We start from the raw sequence: 17,621 nt of genomic DNA on the forward strand, positions 1-17,621 counted from the left end.
GACGATTCCCCCTGAGAGAGTTGTGCAGCCCATAGCCTTTACTAAATGATCTTTTTTTAATACAGAATTTAGATAAAAAAGTCTTAGCGTTGACAAAACTAAACCCTTTAACCCCCCCTCCAATTCCACCCTCACACACATTTTTAAGTTAGTTGGTTTTGGGGAAAAAAAGTATTAAACGTCTCTTTGTGGTTTTTGACACTTTTAAAGGAATTGCTAAATTATTATTAACGTGTTTGGCGTTAACAGCGTCTGCTTTTGGCAGCTGACCCTGTGGCCTGATAGACATTTTGTATGGCTCCTCTGCTGTACTCTGTGTACTGTGTTTTGCCGTACACTGACGTACCGCCAGTATCGACCAACAACCCCCATACAACCCTTTTCCTACAACTCCTTTAGCCTCTTACGCATATAGAGCAGAAGACTCTGATTTGCTAGAGTCACCCACCTCCCACTGTGGGTGGAGGTGGAGGGGTAACTTGTTACAACGGGTCGAAGGCGGAGTCTGTTTCCCGGAGAGATAAATTGCGTGTGGTACAATTGGTGGAGACGGGTACAAAGCTGCCTTTTCTCGTTTCCTGTGTGAGACGGTTAACATCACTCTGTCCCGAACCGCTCAACACTAGTATCCATTTTTTTTCAGAACCAAGAGGGTGAAGCCAAAACCCGGGAGTTAACATGGCAGGAAATAAGGACAGTGACGGTGGATGGAGGAGATTTCTGTGGAATTCAGAGAAGGGAGAGTTTCTTGGACGAACTGGATGCAGTTGGTGTGAGTAGTCATTTTGACGTTATTTAACTTTGACGTGCGAGCGTCATCAGCGCTGGCTGCTTTAAAACTGTACCTACATGGCTAGTTTCTAAGTTCAGAGATATTAGAAAGTAATTTTCACTGTGAAATATTTTGTCGTCCGTTAGCTGACAGTCACACGGCACCTGTTAGAGAGCTCACGACTTCTGACACGCTGCGTCGTGACTCCATTTTTCTGCCGTGGTGGGGGCCAGAGAGAAGTTGTGTCTGTTAAATCACAAAACTCCACCTGTGAAACACGACACCAGCTCCTATACACGTTGCGTCTTGCATGTTGTGTCCTGAACTATTACTCTGTTTTAACAAGAGTTCAAATTAATTCCTGATTAGATGAAGGGCTTTCTAAATTGGAAATATTTCACTCAAACGTTGGCCAGTGGAGAATGACGTAGGGGGAGGAACATGTAAAGTCGAAGTATAGTTTTCAAATAGGAAACGATTATGTACCAGTTTATAGCAAGCAACAATAGCAACAAAATGTAAACGGCTGATTTATCCACATTGCATATGGGTTGAATGTGTTTTATATGTCATGGTAAAATAAATGGGTGGTTACACGCTTGAATAAAACACTAACATTCGCTCGGTATAGTTTCCGTGTGGTGTAACGGCAAACACTACAATCCAATCCTAATTACATGTCCTTTATTTATAAAAGGTCACCCTGAAGGACAGTGGCTGAGGGGGAGTGGGCCGGGGTAAAGTTGTGTCAACTAGTTGTTACGTACGACTGCCACCGAAAAGAAACAAGCGGCGTTTCATTTAGTATTTAAATCTGTAATTACGCCATTATAGCACATATGGAGCTCCTGTTTGTAGACGTGAGTCTGCTGGGTTATCATATTGTAAAGCCCCTTTCACTCAAAGCTCAGATAAATGGACTCTAATGGTCTTAAATGCTTAAGGGGACAGGCGGTATGATCATACGTGCTCATTGAATTGATAGGATAAAACACAGCTAATGCATTATACCCAGGCTGATCGATTAAAATGATCTATTTTTTGCTGTTCTGCGTCTCCCTGTTGCAGACAGCGGAGCAGACAGAGACGATCACGACTCATTTCGATTAGAACGCCCCTCCGCCTCCCGGTTGTTTTTTTATTCACGTATTGGGGAAAAAGACATGTTGCGTTGTGTTGTGCCTTGGTTTAATTTCGAATCCTTCCGCTGACCTCAGAGCTTCATTGTTGATTAGTAGAGATTGAAAAAAAAAAAACCAGCGTCGTGCTGCGACAGTTGTCTCTTCGTGCACGTTAGCTGCACAACCTAAAACACATTTGTGTCCTCTGCTATTGAACCCACGTTTCAGCTTTGTCTCTAATTTCACCAAATGTGATTTTCCAATGTAAATGATAAGTTATTACAGTGTCTGCGTCAGCTGTGACGTTGCCTGTAAAAGTAAGCGGCGTGGCTCCGACACGCAACAGGTTGGGTTTTTTCCTCTGTAGCCCTGCGTCGTAAAGTAGTCGCTTCTGATGATCCACGTCAGTAAATTGCTGTAATATAGTGTAAGGTAAGACGTTATTTTAGGCGTATGTGTCAAAACGCCGGACTAGAGATAAAGAGCGAGTGTTACGATGAAACTGTCGCTGCAGATGGTTGTTTAGGACCACTAGAATTGGAAAGGGAAATAAAAAAATCTTCCGTAAAAGTGTGGCGTGGATGGGTTGCTGACCCTTAACTGGACCGTGCCTCGGCAGTGTGGTGGGGGAGGTGCTCTCCATTCAAACTCTCACCCCCACTAGGCCGGCTACTGTGCTATTTTTTTTACATCTGTGGACTGCACTGTTGATATGTGGCCTATACTGACGACAAAATGGTGTTTGTTGCATGCACTGACGCCGAACTGAGCTCAGTGGTTATTATTTCAGTGCAGACAAAGCCGAACTGAGCTCATTTCCATGAACTGTTTCAGTGGTTATTATTTCAGTGCAGACAAACAGCAAAATCCCTGTGCAGTTCTGTTCATAGTAAATTTTAAGTTAAGAATCTGCCTTCTGTTTATACCTGCGTTCAAGTGCCAAGTCATACCACGGGTGACGCACATTTGTAGGTGTGTAAATAAAGATTGTAATTACACGTGAAGTGCAGATGCTTTCTAAACATTTTCCTTAATCCCACTTAAAACTAGCAGCACATTGAAAGTGATGACGTAATAAATTATTTATATTCAAATACACTGAATCTGGCTGCCAAAGGTCAACTATCTAACCATGTTATAAGTGACAGAGCTGATAAAACATGCCATATTGCTCTTGAATCAGGTTTACAACTAGCTTATTATTTTCAATGGTATTTCATTGAGGGTTTTTTTTTTTTTTTTTGTAATCTAGAGCAATTTCGGAGAAAATCTGAAAATATTCCCACAAGACAAACAACAACTCTGCAACAGGTCATTACTGGTTTGGTTGCAACTAAATCTCTTCACTAGTAAATCGTTGCTCGTGAACTGATGCACTGGAAAGGCAGAGAATGTAAATTGTGTGAACTGAATTTGGTTTCCATGTTTATTCTGTGCACCATCAGTGAAAGGAAATGTATAAGGCTTTCACAAGCCTGTGACCAACCCATCCAACTGGTTTTTCAGTAGCTGCACAGGGACGGTGGAGGAGGTACCACCAACGTTCACAATTTCACAATTTCAATACAAATACCGAGTTAGCATACCACTTACAGTGTCAAGGGGGTAGTTCAGTTGCTATGAAACTCATTGTGATTGATGAGATGAGAGGCATTGCAGCAAAAAGCTAACTTAACCAAATCGGTGCCAGATTTACATCACAAGAACAGAATGTTTGTCTTGTCATGCCCGTAGAAAACAATCATTAGTAACCTAACACCTTTATACAGTCGTTGTGTTTGTGTTTGAACCCTTTGGTTTGAAGTACACTAATCTATCAGACCTGCCAAACAGTGAAGAACAAATAGAGGTCCATTTTCTTAGGACTTTGACAGGAGAAATGTATTTACAACTTGGTGCTACTGTAGTAACATTCGTATTCGATGTTACTGAGAATGTAAAAAGTAGTGATTCTGTGTCAACTGTTGTACTCTAAGGTCCACATCAAAAATGTGTTACTGTAAATCAGACAACTTGAAATTTAGTGCCCCTATATTTTTTTTTATACAATGTAAAATGACACTTAAGTGTTATGCAATATTAACTCAGCGCTGTATAACAGTGATCTGGCTGTCATTAAACAGATATTAACACCATCACGTACCATCGGTGGGGATGCACCAATAATCTAGATTAATTTTTTTTAGTTCCGATACTGATATAGATATTTGAGCTATGCACATCAGCTAATAACCCATACCAATGCAATACCATCGGTTGACTTATTGAACTCTTCCAGCAACAATTCTTAAGAGTGGCTCCTCGGCACAATATTTAAAATGAACAGGAATCAATAAAAAACTGTTGTAGAAAATTTTAAGCACCGAAAATGGTTATGTATCCACAATGATTCTTCACCTCTTAGGTATTTTTGACACTTTTCACAATGTTCTCGTCTTTTCTTTGTGTTTCTCTTCCTCTAAAGGATATAGTGTATTGTTTCCTTCTTTTGTTAACCGAACCCTGCATTGTAAGTTTGTGACACTGTCGTACAGTTAACTCTTTGCCACTCTCCACGTGATGTACCACGCTTGGTCTTGTACATTAATTTTTTAGTTTTCATAGCATCTGCCTCCTAGTAAAAGCGCATTTAATCGTTCTGCCTTTCATGCTTAGATGAGCAAAGACAAATTATGTGCAATAAATAAAAGTATTCAGCCCAATTAAGTGATATTGGAATATTTTCCACAGCAAACCTAATGATGTCTCTCGGCACAGTGATTGGGAATCCCTGAAATAATGGTCCGACTATGGTCAAATCTATCCATGTATCCATCCGTTTTATTTATTTAAGTTTTTAAATATTTTTAATGGACCATGAGTAAAAGTCGATTGGATTGATAAGCGCCGTACTGTATCTCTACGTTATGTTTGCGCATGTCACAGCGGCTCATGTTAAATCGAATCTCATTAGTGCCAAGAATGTGAAGTAGTGTGTGGTGTTCGGTAATAGGATCAGGGGGGGGGTAAACCGTTTAAGTTGTAACTTTTAAGCTGTGACCATACGATGTTTGTTAAGTGTCATGTCTAAGATCTTAAATAGCTTCATGCCAACACAGCATTGTGTCTGAGTGACGTAGTGCACTGACCACAATACAGAGAATCAACATCAAGTACTGACTCACCATAATGGTGATGAAAATGTAATTACTGCCATATAACATTCAATTTTGGGATTCTTGCAAAACTGGTGTTTTCTTCCAACAAAGCCCTGAGTAAAAATAAACGGATGGGGAAAACAGGAGTGTTTTCATCTGTGAAAGTAGAACGCGTAAAACCAGCGACAAACAAGGACGTCGACTCTTCTTTGTTGATTTGTGCATGGACAGTGTTTGTCTAACCTGTAAGGAAGTGGCGACACAATGGGGTGAGGGTCTCATGTGACTGGAATGATGACTGACTCATCCTGTAGTACTGGAACTGCAGCCTCCCTGGTGTTGCATCACCATAGTGGATTTACATAAAGTGGAAAAAAACTTTTATTGTTGTTACACGTTTGATTAACAAGGAAAAAAAAAGGTACCGTTGTGGCTGAAGGCAGTTTGCACAGCAAAGAGGTTTTGAGGGATTTCGTTTTTCGTTTGGTGATATTTTTATTTTATTTTTTCTTTTTTCGTTTGGTGATATTTTTATTTTAGGGGTCGAAAACTATACAAATGACTTGTATAGAAGTCTGTTACTGTTAAAAAAAAAAAGTTAAACAGTCAGCTTTCATTTAGTTCAGACTCTGAGCTCATATTAAAGATGTTTTTCTCTCCCTCTCTCTCTCCCACAGTTAAAATCTTTCATTAAAGATGTTTTTTTTTCTCTCTCTCTCCCACAGTTAAAATCTTTATGTTCTATTTGATTTTCTACGGATGTTTGGCTGGAATCTTCATCGGGACCATTCAGGCCATGCTGCTGACACTGAGTAACTACAAGCCCACTTACCAGGACAGAGTTGCTCCCCCAGGTAATTATAATTCAAAATGATCTCTTTTTTTTTAGTTTTGCTTTATTAAAAGACTAGTTCGATGCCACTGTCTTTACAGTTCATCCCAGCTCATAGAGTGTGCCTTAAGCTGTGGCTCTATCAGAAGTCTGTGTGACCTTAGATTGGTTCAGCCATTTTGTCCTTCACTCCTCTCAGCCAGTCAATGTTTCTGCCCTCAGGCTACAGAGGAACCGTTGAAGCTTACACCCACTGTGACTGAAACAGCTCATGTGCTATGACTGTGCGTCACACGCAGCCAATATGTTTACAGAAACACGTGCAGGAGCCAGAGCTCGTAAAAGAGTTTGTTAAAAAGCAAAGATTTGAGTTTTGTTCTACCAGAGGCTGCGTAACCTTCCAGCTCAGAAACTCTCTGAAAGGAGCGCTTAACTTTGTTACAGTCGCAATTGTGCTTCAAAACGTGCTCGCCAACTTTTTTCCTAAATGCCAAGCCTTGTCGTGTTTGCAGAGCACACGCTGCAGCCCGGCTGGTATTTTTAGCAGCTTTTGTAAATGACTTGATGCAAGCACACGAGGTAGCTTGCCAGTCGTTTGTCTGTCAACTGTTACGATCGAGGAACAGTCTGGCCAAGCTGAAAAGTAAGTGGAGAGGGCTTTGAGTTGAAGTGAGTTTCCAGCAGTGGCATAATAAAGGAAGCGGAGAGTAGTTGGGTTTTTTTTCTCCCTCTGAGCTGCCTCTCACTCTGGGGCTAAAAGTTTCCATTGTGTTAGAGACACACACGTGAGTGTGGATGGGTGGGGGCAGGGACGGGTGTGCTTTCACAAGCCTCCTAGTGAAACCGCTTAACTACTAGATGTTCGTTTTCTTTCCGTTCCACACACTTTACTCCATTCTCACTCTTACACTTTACAACTTGCAGCGCCAAATTTAAACAAAAAAAAAACCCCACATCAGTACAGTATGGCACAAATATTTTTTTTCTCCTCTTACCACCTCATTCTCCATATGCCACGCCTCAACCAGGCTTTAAGGTCTGTGGAAAATTACCACAGCATAGAGCTGATAGAGAGTGTCCGAGGAAATCCCCAGATCCTGCACTGTGTAGTCCTGTGTTAAAAACAGCAGGGGTCTGCTGTTTCTCTGGGCTATTATCTAAGATAAAACATCACAGCCAGTGACAGGAACACGTTTAACACCAGGTTTTTTAATGCACAGAACACGTTTAACACCAGGTTTTTTAATTTTCCCAACCGGTCGCACTTACGTCATGTGCCAGAACACACAAGATAGCAGTTTCCCCCCCCCCTTACGACTTACACAGATAGACCTCATTTATTTTTTTCATTAAAACGAATGCGTTCGTCTCGTTCCTTAATTTTGTCTCAATTAATTTGATTAAACTTTTAAGACACACCAATAACACACAGCCCACCCACTTATTGTTGCTCTAAAACACTGATGATACACGTTTGGTAATTTATCCGGAGTCTTGACAACACAGTCTCCGAGGGGCACACAGCTAACCTCCCAGGTATCGCTAACAACCCACCAATCACACCTCAGCCCTTGTTGTCAAACCCTTCCTGCTGTTGGAATAAGGTGTGGTCACCTGCTTTGTTTACCTACTACGACCCTCACTGTGCGACTAAAATACCAGAAGTTTTCAGCAGTCGGTAAGAAATGAAGAAGAAGCCTAGAGACATGTTATTTACGCACACTGTGGTGAAAAGTGGTGGTGTCACTGAAACACCTCGAGCATTAAATACCATCTCGGACCCATTTTCATACGAAGGCAGGGGCAGTAAACCGATTAACATTGTTGAAGGCATGAGCCTCACTCAGGAACTCTGGACCAGGCACCATCAAGATGCTCAGTAATGAAAATTCTACTCGAACTCTGTGAAGCTAAATTTTGTTTTTGGTCATATTTAGAAGTGCCGATTTATCTGGATTCATCCTGAATCATCAGGGAAAATGATGCACATTGAGTTTTTACCTTATCCAAATCATCTCTTTCAGGTCTGTCACACACCCCGCGCTCTCTAAAATCAGAAATCGCCTTCAATCGGTCTGACAAATCCACGTATGAGAAGTATGTTAAAAGTCTGGAAGATCTCCTCCATCCGTACACAGATGAACTTCAGACCGAGCAGATGAAATTTGAAGACTGTGGAGGCAAGTATAAGTCAGTCTGAAGTCAGGCTTTCAGATGACGATTTCTGACCTGGGCAGTGCGAAAGGTCTAACTTGTCTTGTCTGGTTTTCTCTTGTGTTCTTAGTAACTCCTGACTCGTACAAGGACCGTGGAAGCGCGGAAGCGGAAGCGGGCCAGAGGATGGCCTGTCGTTTTTACAGGTCTTTGCTGGACAAATGCTCAGGGGAGAGCGATGCCTCATTTGGCTTCAAGGAAGGGAAGCCCTGCCTTATTGTGAAGCTCAACAGGATTGTTAACTTCAGACCAAGAGTAAGTTCTCTGCACACCTGAGGATACACTTCGTGGGTTACCGAAGCTTTGTTGGGGGTCACTGTCGGTATAGCACTAGAGTTACTTGAGGTTTATACTTTTTATTTCTTCCCTGAAAAGTAAGCACATGCATTTTATTCCTGAGAACTTCCTGAGTCTTATTCAGTTTATATCTTTTGTATGAAGGGTTTATACCTCCAGGTCTACAGCTATTTAGTAGACGATAACAAATTTTGCTTGACGATATATTGTCCCACAAATTATTGCCGATGCACGATAATATTGTCAACGTTATTTTAAGACTTAACCACTTGTTCACATTACATTACGCATAATGTCAGTGTTGAAGGTCTCTCTTTGTCATCACAGTTTATTTTTCCACTCACCAAACCCAAGAGTGTGAGCACAAGTTCAGTGAGTTTTTTTCATAGCTTGGCGAAACAGGGAAGAGTAAATAAAGAAACGTCCTCACCAAATATTTAACATCTTACTGTAGCTTCCTGAATAAATAACACGTTCTTACGAAAATGTTACCGGTTTAAATACACAACAGTGATGCCTTATTTTTACCGTGGAAAGATGCTCAAACTAGCTTCTAAAAAAAGAGTAAGGTTCCCCATTGTCCATTCGGCTGGATGTCGGTGAAAATCAAATGGTTGTCAGTTCGTTTGGCATTAGCCAATGTGTCAAGTGTCTGATACAGAGGTCTAATTACAGACATAAATCGCTGCAGTGCTGGCTGCCGTATCCCAGTTAACAGTTTCTCACCAGGACACGCCCTGCTGAGGTTACAGTTGTTTTAAAGCCTAATTTACCTGAAAACACACGAAAACACACATGGCTGTTTATCTAAACAGTGGTTCTAACAAAGAGAACCCCTTCTGTAGTCACCATCAAACACTGCAGCCTTGATGCACTGATACAGGGTCTAAAAGGATTGAACAGAACACTGGTCAGCATTCAGTAAGCCCGACCGTGACAATGGATGTCCACTAACTTATGTTGACAGACCTCATCCATGTTGAGAAATAATTCTGCTGTCAAAAATGAAATTCAAGCCTAATGAACACGAATTGGGGATTGGACTGTAAACTATAAAGTAAAAACAAGGCAGAGAATGTTGTTGTCCAAGAGATAAAAACCGATGTATGTACAAGCGATCGAATCCGCTACCTCCTGTGCTCGAATATTTGGTCGACGTCAAATCTTAGCGACCGAGCAGCAAAACAAGTGTGTACAGTTGGAGGTTTTGTTTCACAGCAGTTCTCTCCATTTCAGGCTCCTGACAACCACTCACTCCCAGAGGCTGTGCAGAACATCCAAATGGCCAACGTGATCCCAATTCACTGCAAAAACAAGGTACCGTAGATTCCTCCGCATCCACGCACACCACCCACACCAGCCTGAATGTAGACTGAAGTCATAACTGTGCTTGCAGAGAGAAGGGGAGGAGGATAAAGTTGGGGAGATCCAGTACTACGGCATGGGCCAAGGATTTCCTCTGCAGTACTACCCGTACTACGGCAAGCGGCTGCATCCGCAGTACCTGCAGCCCCTGGTGGCCATCCACTTCACCAACGTAACACAGAATCAGGAGGTTCGCATCGAGTGCAAAGTATACGGAGCAAACATCGACTACAGCGAGAAGGATCGCTATCAGGGACGATTCGAAGTTAAATTCACCATCACCTCGTGACCTCAGCTGTGCCAAGCACTCATTTTAGAAATAAATGAAATAGTAGAGAGAGCGAGCGAGCGAGCGAGAGAGAGAGAGCGCAAATCCACAGTCATATAAACACCACTAGTCTTTTGAACGTTCATCATATACAGGACCTACACTTAATCTGTGTACTTTACACTAGCTTTTCTGTGTGTGTTTGTCCAGGGTTAGAATGTAAATTGCCACGAGTAGCAATAGCAAATATTTATTCTACTGTAAATGACGATATTCCTTGAGCCATGGGATGTGTTCATTTGTTACTGTAAAAACGCAATTCCACTACTGATGTGTAGCAAGCTGTGTTTCTGTAGGCCCTAACTACTTCACCCCTCCCCGCCCCCTACCTGTGTGGTTTCTATATATTTTGGAGTGTCCAGTGCCGTACTCTAGTCCTGTTGTAATCTCCTCCGTCTTGTGTCAGCTTCGGTGGTCCAAAGTGTGTGCATACACACTCATGTCTGTGTGTGTGCTTTGTGTGTTAAAGTGCTCTGATTAACTGAAATACTAGCATGGTACTCTGAACCTCCAAGACCCGCATCTTGACTGCGCTCCATAGAATCGTTTTTCCCCCAACGAAACCCTTTCCTTTTCGTGTGCGTTGCGCACGAAAAGGAAAGGGTTTCAGTGTTTTCCGTTAGTTGTTTTTTTTTTTTTTTTTTTCCGTTCGTTTTTCGGACGATAAGGGTTTCGTTGTTAGAGTTGACTGTGGATTGTTCACCTTTTTCTTTGCCGTTCACTTTAGCCGTAGGTTTTGGTTTGATAACATTTGTGTTTTATTGCGCTTAACATCTGTTCATTCTTAAATCCTAGTGTAGAGCTTTGTGGGTCCAGCCTCCATGGAAAGAGCGGCAACTCAGAGCACTCGCATCATTTTTTTTTGAGGCTGGTGCCGTCACGTAATGTGATGCAACATGTTGAATGTTTTAGCCATTTTCATGGTGGAAGAATTTTATATTTATGCAGTTGTACATTTTTTTTCCAAAGTGTAACATATAAATCCAAAAACCAAAGTCGCTGGTTAAAAGGTTTGAGAATTGAGAGGCAATGCAGTATCCTGTGATATATAATGTGTAGTTGGTGTGAGAATGCTTAATTCAGTGTCGGAGATCAAAACACTTGTCAGGAGTCTGCTCTTGTCACTTTAATCTACATCAGGCTGAAACAATAAACAGAGAATTGAGACGACTGTGAAGTTTTCTGAGTATGACGTGTGAGTGAAATTTCCTTCACATTCATCCATCCAAAATCGTGAAGAAGTACTTCACCTGAGAAAGTAGAAAAAATAAATAAATAAATAAATAAAAATGAGACATGACAACAAAATAATGAAGTCCTCTTCTTAAAACTTCCATGAACACACATTGTCTTGGCCCTGGGAAAATGGGAGTTCAGTCAGTCACAGGCAAATGGTTAACAAGGAGGCATTTGTCCAGGGCCGCAGATCAGGAGTTTTCCTGAACAATGACGCTTGATGGGTCAGACCACACTCTCCGTAAAACAATGGGTTTGTTTCAAATTCCTCTGCCATTCTTGTTCCCTTGAAAACCAGTGTGATCTAAGGTTGCCCCAGCCCACGGAGCTGAGTCATGGGACCCGGCTTCACACAATTGAGAGGGGTTTTGTTCTTGGGCCAGACTTGAGCAACGTACTCGTGCATAGGCAGAGAGACAATCAGGGGGAAAGTGTTGTGACGTGGGTGTACCAAGCAGCACGTCAGAGAAAGTGTTGTGAAGCTGCAGAAGGCACATGCACACACGGAGTAACGTGGGTGTACCAAGCAGCACGTCAGAGAACACAATGCGTTTACTTTCTGAGTGAGGAACAGTACCCACCTCCAGTACTCCATCCTCAGGCAGGTCTGTGCAGTGGACTGCGTTCCTCACTTTGGTTTTGCCATAAAGGGCACGCAGCGTCGTCGGATAGAGATGCCGAGCTATTTCCTGTTGAATAAGAGCGTAATGTGTTACATCGTCACTGAATTCAAAAAGCGCTGAGAAGGGAAGTCTGTGAGGAATCAACATTAACACAGAAAAAAAAAAAAACATGACATCACAGGGCGGCAAGGGTTTCTTTTCCAAAGATTATTTTTCAGAACATCCTGTTCTGCTGTGTGTTGTCAGAATGATTAGTCAGCAATGCAACATGTGACCGAGCAAAAGGAAGTCACTAAAGACTGATGTATCCTATGTGCTGAATAAGGCTGTGGGGTGGTGCGTTCACATGATGTGTTCCATTTTTTCACATTTGCATGTGTGACATAATGAAAAAGTGTTCGTAAAGTCCTATTCAGCAGGTGATCAGTGGAATCTTTAAACCTGAAAATACCTTTTTCGCAGCCGTTTAATGCAATATCAAACACAGTGATGCTCACTGTGTTTGATAATAAATATTAACAACTTTGAACTCATTTCTCATTGGCTGTTTTCCAATGCAGATTAGTAATGGATTAGTAAAGTTCCCTTTTCCTTCTGTTTCTTTGACATGTGACACTCCCTGAGTCAGGGCTTGTCCCCGTTGGCCTTTTTATTAGCTCATCACCCAGGAAAGACATGATTTTCTTACTGAGAAGTCAAACCAGGATCTGTGTTGTCCGATAACTGTAAAGGCGTCGTTCGTCATAATCCTATGAAACAGCCTTAACTCAAGTGGACTTTTCAAAATGACACGAAATGTTGCTCTCATTCGGACAACTTGGGTAACAAATGTTTCATGAGATCTTAAAAATTAAAAGGTGTCAAATTGTAAAAACAAATAATAATAATAAAAAACCACAGCTATATCAATTGTAGTAATGAGTCACCAAATGCATCTAATTATTTAGTAGAATAATGTATAAACCAAAAGTAGAAAGAATCATATTGAAATGTTGCTGCGTAGAGCACTGTGTAACCACCAATAATAATCACAGTCCTCTGTCCATCCATTTATCGCCTCATGTAAAACTGTGTAAAACACCCACATCTACCAGCTGTTATTTCTCTTTTAAAATAAATAGGCGTATTTAGGATTGTTGATTTCATTAATCGTGATTCATTACGCTTAATTACACCTGTGATTAATCCTCTTCATCCACAGCTGCTCTGTGATCAATCCAAATATGTACGTGAAAGCCTTAATGATGTCGATAAAAAATAATAACATACCCCTTGGTTGTTTTACGTGAAAGTCTGAGAGCCTTAACGATGTCGATAAAAAATAATAACATACCCCTTGGTTGTTTCTGAGAATTCTCATTACAAATCATAATAACGCCCGACCGAAGCGTGTCTCTTATTCTAACACCATCGCTTTTATAACACAATAAACGTAGATAAATACATTTATGACTCGCCTTTATCTGCTTTTATGGCCCTTTTCATTTTTTATTCCTTTATGACCACAACTGTTCGAAATCGAAAACGGCTGCGAGTTATCATGCTGCCGCTTTCAGGTTATTTGCCGACGTATTCCGTATTGCCGTGAAAGCATAAAAAGAGCCAAAAATTCTGAAAATTGCATGAAAAAAAGTATTCACGGGTTGTCAAACTTATTTTGGTTCATGGGCCACATACAGCCTGATTAGATGTCAAGTGGGCCGGACCAGTACAATCATAACATAACTACCTATAAATAATAATAAGCCCATTTTTACCCCTTTTTAAATGCAAAGAAGTACAAGTATATTAGAAAATCTTCATATTTAATGAAATGTAATGTTACAAAATATCATGAACATGAAGTGTTTGTGCTTTTTCTGCAATCAAAATGTATCAAGCGGGCCGGAATGAAGCCCCCTAGCGGGCCAGTTTTTGCCCGCGGGCCTTATGTGTGACACGCTAATTCCTCCTCAAAGGTAGTCAATTATAATTTATTGTGGTTTAAATACTGAACATTTTTCATGGTCAGGTCTGTAGCATTATCATGTACAGGATGAATTATTATTAGTTTGTTATGCAGCATTAACACCACCTTACACCATCGGTGCCCAATATGTGGATCAGGATCTACCAGTGGATCGCAAAGGGAATACTGGTAGATCATTAGCATTTTTAAAAAAAAAATATATGTACATACATGTGTGTTTAGTAAAGAATGTAATAATTTTGTGCCATAGAACTACATACGCCAACATAATATAATACATATATGAAGTATGTTCAGCTTACAGGACTTCATATATTTATATACATATATATATATATATATATACACATTTTGAACAGTAGCTACCAGGCCAAAAAAGTGTGGACACCCCCGTGTGACGCGATGCGATCAGTGTGACGTCATATTAAACTACAGTATACTACACTATTTAACACTATAATATATTTGACTGTGCAGAAATGGCTGAGTATTTATTCTTGTAGACGGCTATGTGGAAAACAATCCACTGGGTGTTTTGAGAGAACCGTAGCAGAGTTAAAGACTCTCTTAGATAGAGCAGCTTCAGTCAGGATTATCTAAAGGAGAACGCTTGTGTCTGTTCACTCAGATATCAGGACACATCACAAGACAGAGAACAATCTCTAGTGTGAGGCAAAAAGCAGCGGAGGGTGTGGAGGCGTGAACACATGACCATCCTTCACTCTCAGACATCTGGCGCCCTGTTAAAACCCATACATATTTAATTGCACATAACATGTCACATGGTTTGATGTGTTGGTATAAACTTTTTGTCCATGTTTTTCAACCAACACATCTGCCATGTGTCATTCTGCAATTGATCTGTTCACAACATGTGTGGTTTATAGAGCAGTCTTCACTCAATAGAAATCCATCAATAGTCTAATGTCACCTCCTGTCACACAGCGGGGGAGGGGCAGACTGTACTTTGCATTGCCGGAACAATATGTGAAATCACCGGCACACAGCACGAGCACGAGCACATGTGACCTGACGGTGACCTCCTGATCTAACACACTGATCGAGTTTGTCACTTTCCTCCTCCTCTAAAACCCTCAGAGCCTCTGAGACTTCCCCATACATCTGCAGTATCAAATGACTGCGCACCACTGAGGTGCAGGAGGGCTAACGTTTTGGGTTATTTGTCAGATAACGCCAAGGTGAGTCTTAGGTCACAGGGTGATGAAACTGCTCCTCGTCCACCATTATCAGTGCAGTCTGAAGCAATAAAGAAACCTCCAGGACGGCCTGCTGTGGTTTAATGGCGTGTTCTGATCTTCCACAAATGTTGAAGTGAAAAGAGGAACTGGTTGAGATGGTTTGGACGCACCGGATGGTAAGCGTCTGGCCTTGTGTTTGACACGCTAATTCCTTCTCAAAGGTAGTCAATTATAATTTATTGAGGTGGATCGCAAAGGGAATACTGGTAGATCATTAGCAATTAATTTTTTTTTTTTTTAAATATATGTACATACATACGTGTTTAGTAAAGAATGTAATAATTATGTGCCATAGAACTACATACGTCCACATAATATAATACATATATGAAGTATGTTTAGCTTATAGGACTTGTTTATGCTCCCGTTGTAAATACATATATAAAGAAGAAATCATAGGTAATGACTCACTGGATCGGCAGGTCCACAGAATTCCCTGAATCTCTTTGGTACGTCGTTACCATGGATCTCCAGCACCATACATGGACCAGAACACAGCTCTGACACCATGCACTGCAGGGAGAAAAGGGGTTAGCGGTCTGTAAGTTGTAGGTTTTTGTAGTTGACTTGTCATGTAATCGGAACAGTCAGACAATAGTCTAAAAAAAGTCTGATAATATCAGGCGGCTGAAATTAGCATAATTATGTAATATCTATAAGAATCGTTCATTTTTTTCCTCCGATATTGAAAACCCGATAACTCTCCGCACTCGCACGTCCTTACATGCACATGCTCTCAACACACCGCCTAAATTCCCCTCGCATACCCGTAACTGTTAACTCCTTCGTAACACATGAACAGAACATTATCAACGCTAAACAAGCCTTTAGTCACTAGATGGCAGCGTCGCAGCTCATTTTATTAATCTGTATTGAAAATCAGGGGATTGTATGCAGAATGCTGAGGGCGGATGGGAGGGGGGGCTTTAACCTATCACAGGCGGCACTTCACTTCCTTAACCACTAGGCCGCCACTGCCCCGCTATATCGGTATCGGTTAATATTGGAATCGGAATTTAAGTGTTTGGACGATTTCGGCATATCGATATCGGCAAAAAGTTTATTTCGGACATCCCTATTACAGTTTTTATTGAATTTATAACTTAAATTACTATTGGTATTTTTCTAGGAAAAAGCAAATAACACAAGCAAAAAGTAAAGCAATTTTTACGTACCTTAGTATTGACTGGTTGTTTGGTACATTTTTGGTAGATGTACCAAAAAAATGACTTAAACATTATTTCAAAATATATTTACAAAGGGGTTGCCCAACTTTACGTGCGCTCATTTATATTTTATACATGAATATAATTTAGACAAAAAAGTATCTCAGCTGCAATAGACTGACTATAAATACGTATCTATCTCTCTATATATATGTCTATAAATAGATATAGCTATATATGTACACACACATATATTAAACCATGTTGGTGAAGTGCACGCTTGTGAATTCAGCTGTGATAGACTGACTATAAATACGTATGTATCTCTCTATATATATACGTCTATAAATAGATATAGCTATTTATGTACACACATATATTAAGCCATGTTGGTGAAGTGCACGCTTGTGAAAATACACGACAAATACACGTATGATTACAGCCCTAACGACTCTTATAAGCAGTAGCAGATTCTTAACATCTTTATACTCACACTATATTCCGTAACAACACCTTTGTAAACTTCAAGGAATTCTTCTGCATTTGCTCGCTCCACGTGGAACTGAAAAAAAAAAGAAAAAAGAAAAATTGAAATGATCTCACTGTGTAGCATTCAGGATCGCGCGTTCGTTATCTATTGAGTACTGCATTGAGGAACACACACATTTGTGAAACTGACAGTTCTGCACCACGTGCGGTGCTGTTATTTCACCAACTGCTGGATGGCTCTGTAATAATACTCTCCACACTTAGGATCAGTACTTTGTTATACCATTAAACAGAGGAGAATACAAGGCTTTGGAACGACATTGGTCGGTATTTACAGATATTTCAAATTGCAGTATCGGTACTGGACGTCTATCTTCACAACATTGTTACAGGAAGTAAATAGTATTCTGGGGCAGAAACTACATTACAGTTTTTTTTTTAAGTGTTACTTTATGAAACAGCCCTAATTGACAACCAACTACATCTAATATACATGAAATGAAATAAACCCCATTCGCAAAAGAGCATTTAAAAATCATAAATTCAAATAAAACCAGTCCATGGACGAGGAGAAAATCGTCAAAACACAGATTTTCTATTCTCACTGAAGCGACGCCCGTAGTTTCTGTGTGTGTGTGTGTAAGCAGTGATTGATTTATTGTAGTTCTGACACACAGAGGACGTACATCACATGTGATGAGGACGAGCAAATGAACTGTAACAGGTCAAACGTAACAGCGATGGGGATGCTTGTTACGAGGTCGGCCTGCAGCGGAGCAAATCAACAGAGGGGTCTAACGGGGTCGTAACGCT

At 40.8% G+C, this 17,621-nt stretch overlaps 2 protein-coding genes across 5 annotated transcripts in view; one reads left to right on the plus strand and one right to left on the minus strand.

Moving 5' to 3' along the window:
* Nucleotides 1-541: 541 nt before the first annotated feature.
* atp1b1a (ATPase Na+/K+ transporting subunit beta 1a) lies at nucleotides 542-10,377 on the plus strand. Its single transcript, XM_025065586.1, has 6 exons — nucleotides 542-772; nucleotides 5,756-5,884; nucleotides 7,887-8,042; nucleotides 8,147-8,331; nucleotides 9,610-9,690; nucleotides 9,770-10,377. The coding sequence occupies exons 1-6, from the start codon at nucleotides 679-681 to the stop codon at nucleotides 10,025-10,027; spliced, it is 903 nt and encodes a 300-aa protein (XP_024921354.1). The 5' UTR covers nucleotides 542-678; the 3' UTR covers nucleotides 10,028-10,377.
* A 793-nt stretch (nucleotides 10,378-11,170) lies between these two features.
* nme7 (NME/NM23 family member 7) overlaps nucleotides 11,171-17,621 on the minus strand; it is a 16,066-nt gene continuing 9,615 nt past the window's right edge. For 3 of the 4 annotated variants that reach the window (XM_025065598.1, XM_025065589.1, XM_025065594.1), the window contains exons 10-13: nucleotides 16,813-16,881; nucleotides 15,565-15,666; nucleotides 11,770-11,991; nucleotides 11,548-11,730 (exon numbers count right to left, since the gene is read on the minus strand). In XM_025065598.1, coding sequence (XP_024921366.1) covers nucleotides 11,563-11,730; nucleotides 11,770-11,991; nucleotides 15,565-15,666; nucleotides 16,813-16,881 — 561 coding nt within the window. In that variant the 3' untranslated portion in view covers nucleotides 11,548-11,562. Of the gene's footprint in view, nucleotides 11,317-11,547; nucleotides 11,731-11,769; nucleotides 11,992-15,564; nucleotides 15,667-16,812; nucleotides 16,882-17,621 lie in introns of those variants that run through there. The other variant, XM_025065600.1, reaches the window with a different exon arrangement.

Source organism: Cynoglossus semilaevis, chromosome 2, assembly GCF_000523025.1.
Source record: "Cynoglossus semilaevis isolate Cse_v1.0 chromosome 2, Cse_v1.0, whole genome shotgun sequence".
In the NCBI taxonomy this organism is placed as follows: domain Eukaryota; kingdom Metazoa; phylum Chordata; class Actinopteri; order Pleuronectiformes; family Cynoglossidae; genus Cynoglossus; species Cynoglossus semilaevis.